The sequence below is a fragment of the Hyalella azteca genome, unplaced genomic scaffold (assembly GCF_000764305.2).
Source record: "Hyalella azteca isolate HAZT.00-mixed unplaced genomic scaffold, Hazt_2.0.2 contig1331, whole genome shotgun sequence".
NCBI lineage: Eukaryota > Metazoa > Arthropoda > Malacostraca > Amphipoda > Hyalellidae > Hyalella > Hyalella azteca.
This window is the reverse complement of record NW_025931652.1, coordinates 11,372-33,894: the sequence shown is the minus strand read 5'-3', so window position 1 is coordinate 33,894 and position 22,523 is coordinate 11,372. Positions and strand designations below refer to the sequence as shown.

Here is a 22,523-nt window from a genome sequence, read left to right as displayed (position 1 = left end):
TATTCATTAGGACCTAACGGTAATGTTAAGCTCGTGAATTTTTTTTATTTTGCCTTCATTTGTTTTTGCAATAGTTATATGGCAATACGGGCCGAAATTCACAGTACCGGGTAATCAAGAAATTTTTTCCAAACTATTGAGCAGATTCGAACGAAATTTTGAATTTACATTTTACAGTCCCTACTACCAAACGTTAATAATTAGCTCATGAAAATTTATTCGATTGTGCCTTTGTTCGCGAATTTTTTTCCATTTCACCTTCATTCGTGATTTAAACAGCAATGCGTGCTTAAATTCGCAGTAATCAAGAAATTCCTTAAAAAACTACTGAATTGATTTGAACGAAACTTAGTATTTAGTATCTCAGCAACGGTGATGTTTAGCTCGCTACAATTTTTTCGTTTTGCCTTCGTTTGCGAGTTGTACGGCTATACGTATTCGGATATACGTAAACGGCTCTTGGTTAAACCGGCCTGGGCAGCGAATTTCCTCCAGTCTTATTTCTTAAAGACCCTGCCACCTCCCCCCTTGCGAAATCTCTAGTGAACGCATAAATCAACGTGCAGAGATGGTAATGGTACCGTTGGATAGCTCAGAATGTCAGCTTTAAGATGAGACTAAAAACCGGAAAGCCAAAGCCGTCGATTTTGGACCGACATGGTCCCCATAACCTGACAGTAATTATCTTGTGTGCCGAGCTTCAAATAAAATCAGATTCCATAAACATTTATATTGAATAATTATTTAGTGCTAACAATTTCGCACAAACCTAAGTATTCTAGGAAGAGGTGGGCAGTAGCGCGCTACATCTAGCGGTAGCGGTAGCGGCGCTACATTTAAGCAATTGTAGCGGTAGCGGTAGCGCCCGCTAGATATTTAAGTAGCGATACGATGTTTTGCCGCTACAGCGCTCCCGCTACATTTATAGATAAAGCCTTTAGATTTTACTTAATAGTATTAAATATTATTTAAAACCAGCATGAAACATACATAATATAAATTACAGAATAAAACTACGAAAGGTTTCGGTGTAATGTTGTCAACCTCAGCCTGTTACTAGTGTCAACATGTTGGTTGTTACTATAGGTGGGCAGGAGCGCGCTACATGTAGCGGCCGCTACATTTTCAGTAGCGGTTGCGGTAGCGGCGCTACATTCAAGCAATTGTAGCGGTAGCGGTAGCGCCCGCTACATTTGGAGCATGTAGCGGTAGCGGCCGTTACATTTCAGAATAGCACTGCCCAGCTCTGATTCTAGATTAAAGTTAGAGCGCAGGACCGGACGGCGTAGGTAATGGCTTGTCAGGCAACGGTGACAGAGAACAAAGTCTAGTTAACATTCCACTAGTTAATGTACCCTACACGGATTCAAAATAAAATAAAGCATTAAACATCACCAAACACAATAATAATACTACCCTAAGAAGCACGATAGAATAGGTACAGTATCAACAGATACAGTAGGATATGAACACGATGCTAGAACATTATTCGTACACCTGCAGTTGCTGAATTCCCCACACAAATCCTTGCACGTAACTCAAAGACAAGACCACATAGATTCATCCCACTGCTATATGAGAACGTCAACCTCCTCCCCTAATTCTACATTTAACACATTTGTTCCTCTGATCTCTTTCTTCATATAGTTGACCAAGAAATCCCGAAAAAGATCCCTATACACTGACACTTCTGCTTACTGTTCCGCAAATGCTTAAGTTGAAACGGAACAGTTCTTTAATTGGACAATTCATATACCAAAATCCAATATTATACCCATTTCGCTCAATGCACAGAAATAAGTAACACTAGGATAAATCTTTCGGGAATTGTTAATTGAAAAACCGCATCAATGCGACGAGTGTAAGAATCAAATTAAGCAGGAACATGTGGTTGGAGTAATAAAGTACTCGTTGAAGAATCATGTTTATGTGAACCTGCATTACGTTTGCACACACAAATGTGTGCACCGCATGCATGTGCTTCAATACCCAAACCATAATCTGCGCGACAATTGCACACTCAAGCACCGGTCCGACACTTCAGCGCGAACTCGCCTGCGAGCTCGAATGGAAAACCTAACTTAATTTTCAACTCTGGCACGCATAACTCTAAAAAATTTGAAAAAAATACTCACCGCAGCGTACTGATATTATCTACTTATATTTCAAATTTGAATAAAATCCGTTCATAATTGAAGGAGTTATGAGTGCCAGAGTTGAAAATGAAGTTCGAGCTCGCAGGCGAGTTCGCACGCGAGTTCGCTGAAGTGTCGAATCGGTCACTCAAGCTCCGGTAACGTTCGGTAGCAGCTGGTCTAAATTCTGACTACGATTAAGGACAGACGAAATTCAGTAGGCATGACTTGTGGTAAAGACGCGACTGAAGACTTAGCATGATATGAATCACTGACTCCCCATACCTACCTTGTATAATTGTGTCTCATGAAGCGACTTGATAACCCACCACCTTCACCATCAGTACTGATATCACCATCTCCTAGCATATCATCGATAATTCATGTGCTTGAAACTTTAACATCATATTCATACTTATATTTTTCAATTGATGATCAAATGATCATTAAATTGAGTGTATCACTATTTAACAATTAAGTCCTCAAAGCGTGTTATTATTCAATCGGGCTTGTGGCGGCATGGCAGCTGCCCAGTTTCATATTTTGAGCATCGTTTGAGCATTCGACGCCTGTATAATTCTAGGAAAAGAGATTCCCGAGTGGTTTTGAACCTAACTCGACCTTTGTAAGCGGTTGAGTATATAAAGTACCCGATTCGCGCCTAGTGTATTATAAGGCGAGTGCAAATAGCATCTATAACTATCACAATTTATTATTAATTTTTTTTTGGGGGGGAGGGTTAAGCTGTAGGCGGTATGATTTTACTACTGCACTTGCGTCACTAATGAACAATTAACACTGATTCTGAAACCAAACTCTTAAGCCAAGTCTCAAATCTAAGACGCATAAGTTAGGCTCTGCTTCTTCATGGCAAAACTCTATCAGCTAAATACAACTATTGGTATTTTATCAGTATGCGTCTCAATTTCCTATGAACAATGCCTTACTTCTCTTTCTCTAAAATTTTCATGCAACAAATAGTAATTACGTTAGAAAGGCGTAATGCAACTTCATGTACTACAATATATTATATGAGGCATGACTTCGTACGTATGTAATTTAAAAAAAAAAGACATTGTAAACTTTTCACCTCACTTATAGAAGCAAAAATTAAAAAATCTGAGCTTGGAAATTCTATTTAAATCATTATTAGCCATTCCTCATATATAGTCGGAAGAGGATTATCTACAGCTGCATTATACAGTCTTTGCACCTTCTTAATGTGAAAACTACATTAAACAATCGGTACAATTAAAAGCATCAAATACCTTCAGTAATAATATTTTCACTTTGTCATTTTTAAACGAATCTATAGATTGCTTTTGTCCACTCATCATAATGCAATTTTGTTTCGAAATCATTCTCTATAGCTTTTGCCCGACATTTCATCTTCATTCGATACTATTTTCAATATTGTGTTATGTGAGGCTTATGTCCAAGTTAATCAGTTCAGCAAAAATATAGCTTCGCGTAATCAAAATTAAAAACGTATTACATGTTCGAATCATATTTCAAATACAGTCAAGAGGGCAGTCAAAAATTTTATGATACCAAAATTCCCAATAACTTCTTCGACTAGTGAAGTACTCGTAATTCCTTCATACTCGTTTATTCAAACATAAATAGTTTTCTGCTTCCGAAAGAAAAATTTCCAAAGAAGAATCATAATAGAATGACCGTATGATGCTGCCAATCTTACACTTGCAAAATTTAAGGACCAATGAACTGTTTTGTGATGGCATGTTGTAGTACATTTCAACGTCCCAGAGTGACACTAAGATGTTGCGTAGTAGATTGTTTATGGGAACGCCGGGTAAGTGTTCCTCCCATGCTCGGAACACCACCTGTATAAAGAAACACTTGAATAAATACGAACGAAAGTCCTAAACATAACTGCATACTGACTGAACAATAACACAAATAGCCAACAAGAAATGAAGTAATGAGGTAATGAACTTCAAACATTCACTTATCATTTAAGTATCATTTCCCCGATAAATTTCCTATCGGAAAAGAAAAAATAATACAATCATTCCCTCTAAAAACTGAAAAAAACGTTCACTCATATGAACAGTTATGTAACGGTTAAGTTTTTAAATTAAAATATATCATTCCAAATAATAGTTTGGCAAAAAATACCTCAGAGTCCAACATATTTCACTGTAAAAAAGTTGACACGCCAGTCTCCATGGAAATGTCTCACTAAACTTCGGTACAGTTTCTACATCAGACCTTCCTCTGCCGCTCCCGAATTTATTTATAAACTGCTCAAAACATATACGAGACATTTTGAAGCTAGTTACATCTTTGAAATACCAAAGGCAACAAACCCTATAGTAAATGGTGAAATGGATGTGGTAGTCTGCCAGAAACCTGCCCCTGGTGCCGTGCATGAGAGCGTGTCCAGTCTTTCTTGCCGAGTTGCACCGCCACTCTGTGTCAGTGCACTGCTCTAGTTGACCCTGCCATTCACAGTCCAGCATGTACAATAGTTCTGGCCGCTGGAAATTAGATAATAAGCGGTGTTATTTAACAATTTACTATCAATTTTTATGAATGTGTGTTTGGCATAAATTTTACATACATCGTAGTATGTAAAATTAATGCCATAGTTATGAACATGAACATTGGAACTAGAACTAGAACTTCTTGTTGAACTAGAACATTGGAGTGAACAAGAAAACTTCAACCAGTCCAAAATTCTGGTGGTTGTACTAGCGATTTCGATTAAAATATTCTTCAATAAATACCTTAATCAAATTCATATTCCGTCTTTAATCTCAGCTTGCCACTTGGGCCAAAACGTTATAAATACATCGAGATTTAACATATTGGCATTAAATGCCAAATTATGCCCACACCAACTCAATTCGTACATAAATAATGGTCCGCACCTCAATCAAAATCATGTTGAAGATGTCCTGGTCACCCGTATGTAAACGATCGCCAAATCCGGCAATAATTTCTTTTACCAAGGCATGCCAGTCGAAAGACAAATCCCGCCACCTCGTTAGGTTGGCCAACATCGGGATGCCGCACAAACCCTTCTTTACGTACGGAACCTAAGAACCAAAATATGGGAAATTGCCAAAAGTTTTATAAGGCACAGTGCTGCAATGGCTGAAGTAATTCACAATCTTACAAAACCATAAAACATGTATTGAAAAAACGTTTAGCTGTTAAAATTATATAAAGCTACTCAGAAATGTTAGGAGTCTGAATGATGGGGAAAATGTATGCAAAGTGAAAGCTGAGATACATGCTAACAAATTGTGTTTTAGATTTTTCTGAAAAGTTTTCATGGAGTCTTGAAACAATACAGAGTCGAGAAATTAGGTGAAGGTTTAAATATAATATATTATCAATAGCAAGGAAGCTAATCGCATGAAAATATTACCAAATCCAATTAGCTGTATATACAGTAACTTTTGCACTGATTAAATATTTGAATAAAATTTTGTGCATGGCAAATTTTTAATAAATAGACACCAAATAAATTTAGACCACTTTATGCCCATGTATATTGAGAAGCATGGACTGTAATTGAGAGAATTGAAAAAATTTAAAGCCTCTATTAGCGCCGACGGTGTCTGGCTTTAATTTACATTAAATTTTTCACAGAAAGTGTCCGGTTTATAAAGCTCGTCAGCTATTAATATCAGCTAATTACATAGACTTCTTATATAGTAATAATTAAACCTAACCTCTTGGCTGACCAAAATGTGAAACTTTTCATTAGTTACATAGTATAAATGCAGAATAAAATTCATTTAACATAGGGCTATTATTTCCTTTATGTATTGGATGGAAAATTTTTAATGGAATGGAAATCAGTGGATTGATCTGTGAAGGTATTAGCAAATGATGGATGTTCAAGCTGCGCAAAATAAGCTGAAATTTGTGCTTAATTTAACAGTTTACCAACAAATGTATGTGGATGGTCTATCATTGACATTCAATTACAAATAACCTTACACTAATAATAGGCCACGCGTAATAACCATCCAGAGGCGGGAAGCCGAAAACCTGCCGTTCGTTGAACTTCGTGAACTTCTGAGTTAAGAGTTCGGGAGGCCGGAAGAATATCATGTCCGTGTCCAAATAGATCACTTCAGTTTCTGTAAAACAATACAAAGCAATACAATTCAACAAACACATATCCTAAAGTATATCATTCCTCTGGCGGTAGCATAAACCAAATCATTTGTACCTTAATTTATATTCATTAAAGTATTCAGTATGGATTCTACCTCATTACCCGCCGATTCGCCTGATGGCTCTTTAGCCTCCTACACGTAGCGACTTACGTGTTGCGTAAGTGCTGCCATGAAGACGTAAGCCTCACGCAACTCTAGCGGTGGCATTATCGAAACATTTGCTTTGGAAGCTACGTACAAGAGGCTGTGAGTAACTGTACGCCTGCTTGGGGGTGGCTTAAGTGGAGTACAAGTTTCGAGTCTATTGAAGCAATATGAAACTATTGATTTACTAGCAACACGGTGAACTGTGATATAATTTTGTTAATAATTCGATATAGGTATAATATGTGATCGTGCTAAACGGTGCTTTTGGGAAAAATTTTAAATTGAGATCATGCGGGAAGCTAATTTGTTTTCCTCTTGTGTTTCAATTTACAAGCAAATGTTGATATTCATATACAAGAGTTTTATGATCAATCGCTATAAGAATATCTTTTGTGCGGTTGACAAGCCAACCATTTTTTTAGCTCCGCACCCAAATTCACTTCTTTCCCTGCTGTTAGTCGCAACTTTAACTTGCAAAATGTTCTAAATTCTCGGTAGTCCTCAAATTCTCTCGGTAGTCTCGGTAGTCAATAAAGTCCTCAAATTTTCAATGGGAATAATGTAATTTTTTGCCTTGATTGCAAAAAAATTTGATTGTTGATCACAGTGACGAAGAGTGCATTGCTATTTGAACGTCCCACTCATTTCTCTACATGCACCCTAGTCAGTCAACGCAGATACCGCTGACGTGACACAGACACACCCTCCTTCCATCCACACGCGCTGCGCACTAAGTCGACAGGAGCTAGGAACCGCAAATTTAAAGCCTCCGACAGGTCAGTTAAAGTGCTTCTACAGGCGGCGAATAGTTGCGTCGATAACAGTTTTGCCGGCTGAGAGCCTATACACGAGGAAAGTGTTTTCAGTAAAGTGCGCCAGCGCCAGTGTAACGTTTTGGGCTATCGAGTTAAGGCCCGTTCACACTAGGGGCAACACACGAGAGTCAAGTGCCTCAAAGCGTTTGTGGACTATTCTTTGCTTTTAAATTCTTAGTTAGTAGATAGCTGTCTGTGGTCTAGTAAGGTTGATTTTGTACGTTGGTCCGGCACACCAAATGTAAACACCACTCGTTTGGAGTCACTCTCTAGTAGAGAGCCTAATTGATCTTTATAGAGAAAATGAATGCCTATGAAGTGTTCGGTCTATGGAGTAAAAAAATCGAAATGCAAATTATGTACGTTATTTTTACATGACGTGTTTAGTTTATGTGATTTTAGCAACTCCTGACAATTTATGCATTACCGTTTAGCGATTTCAAAGGATGATATAATATCGGTACGAATATTGGAACTTTTTATTTATGAATAGACTATATTTTTATAAACTGTATCTTTTTCAATGTGCTATTTCTCTAATTATGATGTCTATGCTAAATTCTCGTTTACAACTGGCATAGTGCGAAGAATGACGGACCGCAGCCACCCGAGAACAATGGTCCACAGCTCAAATTCGGTTACATCCATCCTCATTGACGTCTAGGTGGCAACTAGTGTTCAAAGCGCGCGGTCTCAAACTACCGAGTACAAAAGTAGTGTAAACGGTTGTGCGCGGTGAGGCACTGCAGCAAACGACTCAAAGCGCATGTCGTTGCCACTAGTGTAAACGGGCCTTAAGATGTGTGCATTTTGGAGGCAAGCGATAGCTCAACAGCTGTGCGCGCTACAGCTAGCGGCCTAGAGACAAGCAAGAGAGAAAGCGCGACACAGTTGTGCTCACTACGAACGCCGAAGTGGCACTGGGGCTGGGCACAGTGCACACTAGATAAGAGTGACTAGACTGGCTAGAAACCAGTTGAGGTGCTCTGGCTGCAATGCAACAGCTAGTTGCCTCTGAAGATGTCAATCAACACAAATATTAGTTGCGTCGACTAGTCGATTCAACTAATCAACGCAAAAGATTGCCCCGTATATAAGCACCTTAAGCCAGATAGTTTTGATACTAACTTTTCATATAAGTCTTGCGTTCAAAAGTTTTGATAATGCCAAAATTAATGTGTACTTACGCAATACATATCTTTTTGTGCGTAAGTACAAAATGTTACGAAGTTTTGGTAATCCGGCCCCTGGTTCTCTTATAAGTCACTGTCAAAATTTCTGTCGCATATTCATACTGCGGAAGTTTATAACCTGAATTTAAATCTATTGAACTCAGAAGTTCTTCCTAATGAGGTTTTATTCAAGAAAATATGTTTGCTTTAATGCAGAAATATTGATCAACACATGAAAGGTACGTTATTATATGAAATTTATAAACACAAATTTCATCGTCATGTCAAATAATGCTACCAATCACAGCCATAAATGAGCTCATTAATTGGCTGGTGAACGCTAATAAAAAGACCAATCGATCCACTGCATTCGGTGGCTACACCATTAATGTATAGAAGTGTCAAGTTCAAATAAATAGTATAAAATTTGACGAGTCTGGATTTGTTTCTGACGATCCCAGCTCAGAAGAGTTATGCACGAGACAACTGCTAAGAATTATCACCGGCCAGGGTCCACATTTTCAAAACTTCGTTACTTTTCCACGTACGCACAAAAAGATACGTGGCATTATCAAAACTTTCGTACGCAAGACTCATCTGAAATGCTGTTATCAACACCATCAGGCTAACTGACCAATCAGAGGCTTTTAATTTGCTGCTCCTAGCTCCAGCCTCCAGTCGACTCAGTGCGCAGTGCGCGTGGAAGAAATGAGGTTGTGTTGTGTCTGCGGCATATGCGGTGCCTGACTAGGGTGTATTTGGAGAAATGAGCGAGTCGTTATCCCAATAGCAATGCGCTTGTAGATGTGATCATTAATCAAAATTACTTGCAATCAGGGCAAAAAATTGCATTGCAGAAAGAAATATGTGTATGGAGCTAAAGAAATGGTTGGCTTGTCAAACACCATATAATTTTGAATCTAAAATGCATGAAGATATTATTTTAGTGAATGATCACAAAACTCTTCAACATGAATGTCAACATTTGCTTGTAAATTAAAACACAAGAGGAAAACAATTTAGCCTCGGGCATAAACTCAATTAATTTTTTCCTAAAGGACCGTTTGGCTCTATACCGTATTGTGCCTATGTCGAATTATTGACAAAATTCTATTAAAATTTAACTTGTTGCTAGTAAATCAATTTTACAGTATATTGCTTCAGCAGGCATTCGGTTCGTAACTCCGCTTGCGACACCGCCTAGCAGGCGTACAGTTACGCACAAATTCTTGTACAATAAATGTTTTGATAATACCACCACTAGAGTTACGTCTTCACAACAGCACTTACGAAATGCGTAAGTGGCTACTGGCTACGTGTACGCAGCGATGTTTTGATGATCCGGCCAGGTAGACAGTGGGCAATCAACTAACTACTGCTGGTCTGCTGCTACCGCTAGCGCCAATCACGACCAGCCGCAGTTACTTAGCCTAAAGGTCCTAACGCAATGTAAGTGGCGTGACTATCCCATGCGTGCTACCCCATAAATAGAGTACTTTATAGGGTGACCTATTAAAAATAGTACAAATGAATAATTAAAAGCAAGTGATTATGGGAATGAGTTTCCTGTCTTCACAGAATGTATGAGCGATTGCCAGGAAGGAAATCCAAAGTCTACAGGGATTGGGGAGAAGGCCCTAATTTGGGAAGAAGGCCCTAAGAAGTCTACAGGGATTGGGGAGAAGGCCCTAATTTGTGTATTGTTGAGCTGGTAAATAACCAGTGCTGCTTTGCTATTGCAACTAGAGGAAATTTAAGATGATGGAAGAGCTGTGGTTCATATTTTTTGACGTTGAATCAGGTGTTACGAGTTAGTTGGTAGAGGACAGTGTTTATGGTTGGGGAGGCACGTTGTTCAAGTGGTGTTTTATAGGCATGTATAGTCGGAGTTCGGACTAATGCATTTGTGTTGAATGTCAGTGCTATGTTGCGGAATTTCTGCAGTCATGAAATGGATGTTCTGGAGAAGGTGTGGTAAAGGTATTGGACTGTGAAAGAGCGATGATCTAACCGCCGAATATGAAGAATACGTGGTGCATTATGTTGGGATGGAGGAAATGGAACATGCGTATCATGATTAGGTTTATGAGGGCTATTTCTCTCATGGATGAAATGGTGCCTCTCACCGTGTGGTCGAAAGATTAGGGTTAAGACTATTCCTTTGTTCTTGTTTAATGTTGTCTATGAAAATTTTCAGGTGTTTCGCCTTCTGATAAGGATCTGATGTGGTTCCGCACCTCAGTTGACAGCTACCCAATCCGCACTGTGTACCCCTCTCCGTGAGTCACGTCATTCCGCCTACGTATTTGAGCAACTACGCCTTGTGCTAACAGCTGACGATCAGGCGAAGAATGCGCGTCGTGGGTGTATTTGATATCTGCTGAATTATTTTTAGGGCTGTGTTTCTGGGTCAGTCACACCCAAACGCACTCGATTTACTACTGACGTCCTCGTGCAGAAGGCCCGCAGTGTAGGCGGTGTGGTTTGAACGTTACGTATACAGGGGAGAAGGTAGGCTTTCACCGTGTGATGCGGACATTAATCCTCAAACTGCTCTGTTGTTTTTTTATGGGTAGTGTGTGATGTCATTGAATATTTCAGATATTCTTCGCATAGTGATGAGGATTATCTAACTTTATGGTGTTGGTCCTATAGTGCGTCATTTAATTTCGACCATACTATTCAAAGCAAGATCGACGATTTCTGGGGGAATTATCACCATCCAAGATAAACAGCCGACGCATGAAATCGTAGCTAAGAAAGGCTCAAGACAAGCGTGAGTAGACGACCTGCACTAAATTTTCCATTTGGCTGAATAGTAAACGCACTGTAATTAATTAAACACACGCCTTGCCGTAGGCGCGTACGGCTGCCAAGATTTCCACGTGGTAGTCGAACATAGGGCCGTTAATTATGAACATTGAAGTATTTCTTTATTTCTGTGTCTATTCCTCCTAATATAGCAGGTATAATACCATCGTTTAAACTCTCATTCGTCGCCCAACCAACAGTACCCTATTTGGAGGACGCCAAGAAACGTGTACCTATCTTTGCATCAAAGCCTCTCTACAAGCTAAAAGTATCGATCAATATTGATAAACTTCAGGAAAACGAAAGCATATATGTGTCCTACTTAACACCCAGTCAAAGATCACTTTTAGAGTATGTCTGTACGTACCTTGAGGTAGAGCCAGCGGCAGGTAAAGGCGTTCAGCTGAGCATTTATCGTAAATGTTCAGCACAGAAGAGTCTGACGGGACGTAGATAGGCAGGTACTCCAAAAAGAGACGGTTTGAGTACTGAGCCGGCCAGGTAGATCTTGCCATCTCGATACTCTCGTACGCCATAATGTCATCCGTCAGCAAGATGAAGCTGAAACATGGATTCTTTTGAACCCGGCATGAACAACGATCCAACAGCCGGATTTCATAATATGAATTTTTACTCTATAAACATAAATGTTACTTTTAAAACAAAAATATTGTTTTATCAGTTGATGTTCAGTTATGGTGCCACTGTAAAGGTTGTTTGATTGGCATTGTTTGCATGACTGTAATTCAATTTTCTTTATGCTTCTCATTCAGCGTACAATCATTACAACATTAGTTCACATATAAACTAAATTAATTTTACCTAATGCGTTTTGTGTATTATCTTACAATTATTTGTCGAAGTTTTGTGGGTTTGAAGCTTGTCAAAGAAAACATATATTTAGGGGTTTTTCCGTGATTATTCACGATACTCCTCGTGTCGGAGTATTACCTAAACCCGAAATTTTATTCCTAGTAGGTGAATAGTCTAATGACGGGACTCTCTGTGTTGACGGTGGGATTAAGCATTACGGGATTCGGGGTATGGAGATTTGGGATGACGGGATTCAGGACGAGGGGAATCGTGATAATTGCAGGGATTATCGATACCGAGTAACACAGGGTATTAAGTAGGGATTATCGCTACCAAGTAACACAGTGTTTAAGGCAGGGATTATCGATACCGAGTAACACAGTGTTTAAGGCAGGGATTATCGCTACCAAGTAACACAGTGTTTAAGGCAGGGATTATCGCTACCAAGTAACACAGTGTTTAAGGCAGGGATTATCGCTACCAAGTAACACAGTGTTTAAGGCAGGGATTATCGCTACCAAGTAACACAGTGTTTAAGGCAGGGATTATCGCTACCAAGTAACACAGTGTTTAAGGCAGGGATTATCGCTACCAAGTAACACAGTGTTTAAGGCAGGGATTATCGCTACCAAGTAACACAGTGTTTAAGGCAGGGATTATCGCTACCAAGTAACACAGTGTTTAAGGCAGGGATTATCGCTACCAAGTAACACAGTGTTTAAGGCAGGGATTATCGCTACCAAGTAACACAGTGTTTAAGGCAGGGATTATCGCTACCAAGTAACACAGTGTTTAAGGCAGGGATTATCGCTACCAAGTAACACAGTGTTTAAGGCAGGGATTATCGCTACCAAGTAACACAGTGTTTAAGGCAGGGATTATCGCTACCAAGTAACACAGTGTTTAAGGCAGGGATTATCGCTACCAAGTAACACAGTGTTTAAGGCAGGGATTATCGCTACCAAGTAACACAGTGTTTAAGGCAGGGATTATCGCTACCAAGTAACACAGTGTTTAAGGCAGGGATTATCGCTACCAAGTAACACAGTGTTTAAGGCAGGGATTATCGCTACCAAGTAACACAGTGTTTAAGGCAGGGATTATCGCTACCAAGTAACACAGTGTTTAAGGCAGGGATTATCGCTACCAAGTAACACAGTGTTTAAGGCAGGGATTATCGCTACCAAGTNTTTATGGTCAGAATCGGCAAGGAGGCCGGGCGGTTAAGCAAAGCAAAATTGAAGCAGTGAGCTGCGAGTTCGAGACCGCAAGAAGCTGTGGATGTTCTGCAATGTTAAGAATCTGCGACAGGCCTACGGCCTACTAACGCTGAAACCGCTATTATTTATTATTATAATATAATTTCGCCGTCATGAGCCTAAATAAGCTTTTTAGCTTATATAGGCATTCACAAGGAAGCAATTTGTATTTTTTTTTTCTTCAAAATTTTATGGTCTCTTGTTATGTATATTTTTGTGTGCTCCTCTGTGAATAAAGAATAAAAGAATAATGTGTGTGAGTTATTACATCTACGAGGCCGGCATCTCACCGTTTACTTTGCGCCAGTAGTCCGGTAAACAATTCAGCTGAGGTGAGTGTCGACATGAGTTTTGCTTTTCTCCCTTTGAAAACTTGTCATTTTTGCTCAAGTAACTTCCATTTCTTTTGTCTCTGTTATTAATCCTGTTTCCATGGTGGATCTCGTCGCTGAATTCAACTTTATTATTTTCAATATTCATTTTCACTACTTACATTTCTACAAGTACATCTTGGGCTCCAGGAAGCCAATTTCCCTGAAAATAACCCAGTTTATGCTCCCAGTATCGTAATCTGAGGAACAATATTTTTAATATGTGTAACTGTAATTTTAATGCAATAAAATTAGATTTTAATGCAATTTCGCAGATATAGTTATGCTCTTTGATTATTGGAATCAATTAATACATATGAAAATGTACACTGACGATATTCATAGCCTCAAATATCATGCATTAGGAATATCATAGAAAGATAGTTTCTTTGAAAATAAGCGCTCAATGAAAAATTTAGTGAGCATATGACAAGAAATAATCGAAATAACATTAATACTAGTTTATATTTTTATTTTACATGCAACAACTACCACTAACAAAAATTTAAGCTGTAAAGTATTGGAAAAAAACATTAATCATTTATTATAACAATCACTGCTCAAGTATTGCTCTGGCCGATATATTACTAGGAGACTTCAAGTCACGCGGCAGAAACATTCCATATCTTAAAAATATTCATTTAACTAAAGCAATTATTAGTAAAAATCGTCTAGGAAGTCACTATAGATAACTGCCGATCGCAGTAAATTTTGAACTGATCTTGTTCAATAGCAACTGACATATTTCCGATTCTTTTAACATAAAGAAAATCAGTTTTCCTTGAAATAATCTGCAATGTTTTCCTGGCCACATATCTTGAATCGATTCTGCCGAGACAAATTTTCTAGGCACTCAAGGGCTTTGTTCGAAGCTCCTTCTCTTGATAACAAGTTTTTAATATAATACTTCTTTTGCAATTCATTTGCTGGACATGATGCCTTCATTTTGCTTAGTGTTGACAAATTTAATCACCATTGAGTTACGATGTATCTTTGACAGGGATAATTATACAGTATTTTACAGTGGACTTCTTACATGGGAGCTTTCAAACTATTGGCCTGCATATCGAATATAAATTCGGAACGTTAGTACTAGTGCAAACATTAATGTCATCCCAAATCTTGGCCTTTATGTCATTCAAAAATCATCATTTCAAGCGTTCCAAAAACCTTCATTATTGTTGATAATAATTAATGTGCATACTAAATATCGCAATATTAGTATAAAATGTGCCCCGGAGGCTTTATATTCAGCATTTTAATTCTTACAAAAAGTCTGTTAGCAAAATAGAGTAATACAACCAGAAATTAGTTAATAGGAATTTCTCTCTAGTCCTCAAAAAACGAAGGTTAAATTTANTTTAAGGCAGGGATTATCGCTACCAAGTAACACAGTGTTTAAGGCAGGGATTATCGCTACCAAGTAACACAGTGTTTAAGGCAGGGATTATCGCTACCAAGTAACACAGTGTTTAAGGCAGGGATTATCGCTACCAAGTAACACAGTGTTTAAGGCAGGGATTATCGCTACCAAGTAACACAGTGTTTAAGGCAGGGATTATCGCTACCAAGTAACACAGTGTTTAAGGCAGGGATTATCGCTACCAAGTAACACAGTGTTTAAGGCAGGGATTATCGCTACCAAGTAACACAGTGTTTAAGGCAGGGATTATCGCTACCAAGTAACACAGTGTTTAAGGCAGGGATTATCGCTACCAAGTAACACAGTGTTTAAGGCAGGGATTATCGCTACCAAGTAACACAGTGTTTAAGGCAGGGATTATCGCTACCAAGTAACACAGTGTTTAAGGCAGGGATTATCGCTACCAAGTAACACAGTGTTTAAGGCAGGGATTATCGCTACCAAGTAACACAGTGTTTAAGGCAGGGATTATCGCTACCAAGTAACACAGTGTTTAAGGCAGGGATTATCGCTACCAAGTAACACAGTGTTTAAGGCAGGGATTATCGCTACCAAGTAACACAGTGTTTAAGGCAGGGATTATCGCTACCAAGTAACACAGTGTTTAAGGCAGGGATTATCGCTACCAAGTAACACAGTGTTTAAGGCAGGGATTATCGCTACCAAGTAACACAGGGTTTAAGCAGCTGGTTGATGAAAATAATTTCGAGCCACACACCGGAGCGTCTGCCTCGTCATGATAGCTGCAGATTTCAGGAGTGTGACTGCTTGTCTGATCTGCCGCTCGTGGGGCGACACTCCACTGAAACCCATGTCCGCTCCACCTATTGAAAAATAAGAACTTATAAAAAACACTCTAATGTATTGTACTTTGCAAAATTTTCAAATGCGAGGAAATCATAATGCATACCTATTTCTTATTAAATTGAATACTCAGTCAAGCTAATTTTTAATTCAATTAGGTAATTATTTGACAATTTTAAGTATTCCTATTTGATAGTGCTCACGTAATTATCATAAAATCTGCAACTCATACACGCGACAACATTTCTTCTCGCTTCGAATCACCGACATGTGGAACAACCTCCCCGATAACATCGTTGACGCTCCGAGTATAAACGCGTTCAAGCAAGAACAGACTAAATAGAGCTATGGAAAAATACATATTCAGACTTGAAATGCCGAGCACCTTATCAAACCTGATGGAAGTTTAGTAGCTATTTCAAACTATCGCCAGTCGTGAAAAAACGGTCATTAGACATGCTTTTAGATCTTCTGTGAACAAGTCACGAAAAGTACAAGAATCGGCGACAGGCCACATCAGGCCTACTCTTCAGCGCCGACATAACTATGATATGTTATGTTAATATAAAAGCAACAATAGATTGATATATAAAACTGAGAATTGGCCTCATTGGCATCCTGGTTGACAAGCTTGATTATATATATTTACTCAACATTCGAGAAAGCTCGACGTGTTAATTTCAAGATTTGATAAATTCACATACCTTTACAAAGTGTGATGGCGAAAGGGATTCTTCTGCTGCCTGGAGTGTCCAATTTGTGGAGACGGTGGTTGACAGCATTTTCTAAGTTCCCGTTGCTGCACCGCCAAATCCACATGCATGTCACAGAGACCACCAGCATCATTAAAAGCTTTGTTCGAGGAACATTCATTGCCGGCACGTATTTAAATTAAAAAAAAATACCATGAGAGACGATGAATGTTTAAGAACAACTGCCAAAGAAAGGAAAAATTATTTCTTCGAGTCAGAAGATTTATAAAATCCGTTTTGTTTAAAATTTGCAAGTCTGTGTGTCATAAGTAATAATTATCAATTTTGAAAGTAAACTATCTTTTTAGAAAAATAAATTTGTTTACTGCTCATACCTTACATATGTACGTCAAAGTTTTTGTGTATTTGGGCTTTTGTGCGTGTGGAGATTAGCTCATTAAATATATAGGGGCTGTTTGAGAGCATACCGCAATATTTTTCATGTCATTTTGTTAGCTGAAAATGTTATTTTATTACTGTTATAATCATGTGGATGCGAAAAAAAGATAACAAAGTTAGATTAAAAAGTAAAATTTGATTTTTTTACATTGCTAAAAGTGTAAATTTTGTTCAAAATGCAAAGATTGATAATCTGTTAATTACGAAACAGAACTTGAGAGAGTTCCGTGCTGAATGTGGGTTTGAATGGCTTTTTCCTTAATGATGATACTTGATTCCGAAAATATTTACAGGGTTAGGGATGATGGGTTTTAAGATGACCGGGTTAGGCATGATGGGTTTTAAGATGACCGGGTTAGGCATGACGGGATTTGTAACGACGGGATTCTCAAATTGTAGGGATATATTATTGGGAACATTGGATAAGCTGAAACTCCTTGATATAATTAAAAATATTTAGGTATATTTTTCGTGCGATGATTTTACGTGAAATTTATACACCTCATAGAATAGAAGTGTCGGCACTCATGGATCTTTCCATAACTGACAATTGATTGAGATAGCTGCTGGACTTATTGCCTAGTCCGTAAGTTGCTAGAAAATTTAAGACTGAACATATGCTCCTGCATAGCTTCGTCTAGTCTGTTCTTGAAGGCATTCATACTCGGAGCGTCAACGATGCTATCAGGGACTTATTCAGGGAGGCTGTTCCACATGTCGGTGACTGGAAGCGAGAAGAAATGCTGACGCATATGGATGTGTTACAACGCAGTTTTTTAGTTTATAGCCATGAGCCCTGGTGTTGGTTCTTGTTTCAAATTCTAGTAATCCTTCCTGGGATCTTGTTTAAACCATGAGTACTGTATACTTAATTAAAAATTGTTAACTACCTCCCAACAAAAACAAAGAAAACATAAAAAATTGACTCAGTCACCAATGAGCGATTTTAGGAATAGATAAAAACTTCCATATTCACTAAAATGTTCACATTTTGAACATTTTAGGTGTTCACATTTTGAACATTTTTAGTGTTCACATGTGAACACTAAAATTTTCACATTTTAGGCATATTATTCCCAGGTATTTTGTGCACTTGACGATCAGGGGCCATACTTTCAAAACTCGCTAAGTGAACGTAAGTACTTACGCTCTATTTTCTTGTCTATGATTGGTGGATTTTGCTTGAAAGGCCGTCAATGATTGGCTGATGAACTTACGATCTCTTCACTTTTTTTGAAAGAATGGGCCCATGCCCGTAACTACTCAATCGAGGCAATTTTTTTAAATTGTTCAAGTCGAAATGCATGTGGTCAGTTTGATCTCCCGGTGCATGCGTTTCTATGCTTCATCGGAATGAGAAATATAGTTCATAGGAGCTCACCAATGCAATGCCAACGATGAGGACAAAGGGAGTTAATTCAGTTGCAGCGTTGATGGTTTCATTTGTCTTCATCGAACTGATTCTTACCGTCACTGCATGAGAGGCCAAACAACGCTTTAGACGACGAGTAAATGACAGCGATGAGAATTAGGTACGACATTTGATGGTAAGAATTTTTGTGCAGCGCCTGAACATATATGAGCAAGTGTCCATGAACATATATGGCTGGTGTTCATGATTAAATTTGCGCAAATTTATTTTGTAAGAAAAAACACCATGGTTATCTCCAAATAAGACATCAGCATGCTAACTGACTAGAAAGATAATAATAATGTACTTGAAAATCACAATAAACTAGCAAATTTTTATCAAATATTTTTCCATTTTTCTCAATTCCTCGCCCAGAAATTGGAACTTTAATATTTCAAAACTGGAAATATTATCTACTGTAATAATTATCCTGTATTAAAAATTTTATCTACTATAATACTTTATATTTATAATAATATATATTATTATTATTCCAAAATATTATTATCTACTGTTATGTATGCTGCGAAAATGGTGAGATGGTCGTATAATCTGTTGTTGAGCATTTAGTCTTACAGCAGCCCTTTTAATTCTAGAAGTGAAGATGCATGTTGTTTTGAACATGGTATTGCGAAGGGTTTCGTTTTGAGTGATATAGAAAGTGCGTGTGTTGTGTTCTGGTGCGTCAAGAATAAATAGCATACAAGCAACACAAAACTCAAACATTGGAAGATAAAACAAACTCCAACAATTCTGGTCTTTAAAAAACGTATGAATTTAAACACCAACCAACTGACACCTAGTGCGCAACAATAAAAACGCGACATACCAGAATAAGAAAAATCCATCTTATGCTAAACAATTAATGAAGCATAAACGACTTAGACTTAACTTTGACACTGAACACATCCACACCCCACGGAAAGAAGTCGGTGCGTGGAGCGTAGGCAGCTAGCGTGTCTAAATTGCTGGAAGTGGCTAAACGAATCAATTCAAAAATGTTCGTACGCCGTTTTCATCTAAAATTGATCGAACTTTCGCTCGGGCGAAGCCACAAGGCGGATGACGTCATTGCAGGAAATAAACATAAACGCTGAATTTGCCTGCAAGTTTTAATTTAACACATTTACGTGGCAGCTGCGGTTTAATGCTGACAAGTGTAAAGTACTTCACCTCGGGAAGAACAATGAACAGCAAGATTACAGTATGAGAAGACATGGTTGCAACTTCTCATACATTGCCAAAATCAAACATTCTTCAATATGCAATAGCACTCAACGATCAACATTCTCCAATATTCAACACCGCTCAATATTATCCCACATTATCCATGTACGAAACATTCTAACACATTCACCCGTACCAAACATTCTTACCTATTTGCGGGTATCAAACATCTTCCACATACGGCAGAGCAGAACATTCTCTCACCTTAACCAATAGTAAACCATCTCTGGTATTCGCCATCACTAAACATTCACATACAGTGGCGGAAATTGCTATACGACACCCAGTTTTTCCTGAATATTTTTTTCTTGCACAAAAAATACTGGATTCCAATTATTCGAGGCTAAACTACGTTTGAAAACGTTCACTCTTCTATATTATTATTTAAGCTCTTAAATTAATGTGTTTTACAATTAAATCAATTAAAAATGTTAAAACAGGCTCATTGCTCATAAATCTTTTCATTAAATTACTCCATATTATTTTGAAGTTGTATCGACAGATCTTTCGAGTTATGATTCCTTCGGTGCATCCTTTCTAGCTTAGAGAATCTATCACTCAAAAATTTGCTCGGTAAATGAAAAAAAAAGTTCGTGAATTCAACAATTGCTCATCCCTACAGATGGAAATAAAAGAAGAGTCAGAGAGGGAGCCATGACCAAGTTTGAAACTCAACTTCGACAAACAAAAGCGCTCATCAAGTCAGCCATTATATTGAGTAGAGCCCCGATCAGGTAAGTGAGCCGAATACAATTAAATTAGCAGCTATCGTTATAGTTAATAACATGGGAAACCCCGCGGTCTAGTTAAAATTTTTGTTGACTTCCTGAAAGAAACCTTGATTAGAAATTTTATCGGAAACGTTCCTTTGTCAAAGATTCGTCCTAAAATTTGTATGGGTAACTAGCGCGATGTGAACTCATAAGCAGTGACCTATGTTCTCCTCTATAAAATGTTGTTTTCCCGCATGCCAGCAATGGCTTGCAACTATTGCCCTAGCAACACTCAGCAAATATCTATATTATAGAATAGAAAAGGTGAGTCGGCATTGAAGAAATAGGCCCATGGCCTGTAGCCGATTCTTGTACTTTTCGTTACTTGATTCACTAGGGATCCGGCCTTTGGAACCCGATCTTTCCATAGCTGACGATTGATAGAGATAGCTGCTGGACTTATTGCCTGGTCCGTAATTTGATAGGTATTTTAAGACTGAACATGTGCTCCTGCATAGCTTCGTCTGGTCTGTTCTTGAAGGCGTACATACTCGAAGCGTCAACGATGCTATCAGGGAGGCTGTTCCACATGTTGGTGACTCGAAGCGAGAAGAAATGTTGTCGCATGGATGTGTTACAACGCAGTTTTTCCAGTTTATAGCTGTGGCCCCTGGTGTTGGCTCTTGTTTCAAATTTTAGTAATCCTTCTGGGACCTTGTATAAGCCATGAGTATACTTGCATGTTTCAATGTCACCACGCCGACGTCGATAATTGAGGCTTGGAAGCTTCGTAATCTTTAGCCTTTCCTCATAAGACTTGCCTTTCAATCCCGGAATCATAATCATTACCAATTTTAAAGATATTATTCTTATTTATTATTATTATTTTATAATTTTTCGGGTGCTTCTATGCGAAGCCGATATTGTATTCAGCTGGTTTTGAGAGGCATCTTGATATACAAATTAGCTGCAAAATATATATCGTCAATCAAGAATTTTTCGGTATTTTTCTACACCGATCGTTGTAAAGTTTATTTTTTCTCACTGTAGGTTTATCATCTTGGGTAACGACGACACCGTACTGCATGCTTTAGAGGCGTTCGTGTCTGAGTGGCCGCCTCACCTCAGAAGTCGTCTCACTCTGAGCTACCGCCCAGTCTTCATACCAGAAGGCTGGCACCTGATGGACCTCTACGAGAAATGCGCCACGGAGAAACTGTTCCTGCCGTGGGTGTTGCCTGAGTTTGACGCGGTGGTGTACATGGACACAGACCAAGTGTTCATGAGGCCTCCTGAACACCTGACTGAACACTTCAAGTATTTTGATAAGAAGCAGGTGCTTGGAGTGGCGCCTGTCGATGGATTTTACATGCAGTTTAATACTAAGGCAAGAAACAACGAATTATGGAACCATCAATAATAGCCTTAAACTTTTATAACAAATACATGATATCGTCTGTGATGTGTAGTTTTTTACAGCTTTTCAACAGATATGCGTGTAGTCTGTTTTATTTTATGGCAGTTTTTCGGTCTCTTAACTAAAGTTTTAATTTGGTATTTTGGTGAATCGGCGCATTTTCAATTTTTTATTGTTATAACTTTGAGATTAGTTCAACAAATTACTCTCATTAGATTCAACTTCCAAGTTATTTAGTTCCTTGAGGTAAAAATTATAGCAACAGCTCTTATGATCATTTCCAGATGCCATACTACGGCAAGCAAGGCCTGAGCTCAGCCTTATTAATGGCCAATCTCACGCGGTGGCGTAGTCTCCCCTTCGACTGGCTGCCCATGGTCATGAGCGTGGCAGAAGTTTTTAAGGAAAGCGTCCTAGGAGACCAAGATATATTCAACATAGTGTTTAGTGAGGTTAGTAATTCACAAAATATCAAAGATGAATTGTTTCTTCGAATTTTGATCTCCTTGTTATTTCATTTATTAATTTACGATGGAAATCGAACACGAGTCTCAGCAGTCCATTATCAAAAATTGTAGTACTTCAACTTTACTACACTGCCGAATAAATTCAAATGAAGCTTATCTAATGTGTGTTATAATAACCGTGAAAAGAATTTAAATATATGTAGCAGAGGCACAAAATGCAAATATGTTCT

At 38.4% G+C, this 22,523-nt stretch overlaps 1 protein-coding gene across 1 annotated transcript; it reads left to right on the top strand.

The window, feature by feature from the left end:
* The first annotated feature begins 20,350 nt into the window (after positions 1-20,350).
* LOC108667768 (glucoside xylosyltransferase 1-like) lies at positions 20,351-21,829 on the top strand. Its single transcript, XM_018154833.2, has 2 exons — positions 20,351-20,430; positions 21,460-21,829. Exons 1-2 carry the CDS (start codon positions 20,351-20,353, stop codon positions 21,827-21,829), a joined length of 450 nt encoding a protein of 149 aa, XP_018010322.2.
* Positions 21,830-22,523: the final 694 nt, after the last annotated feature.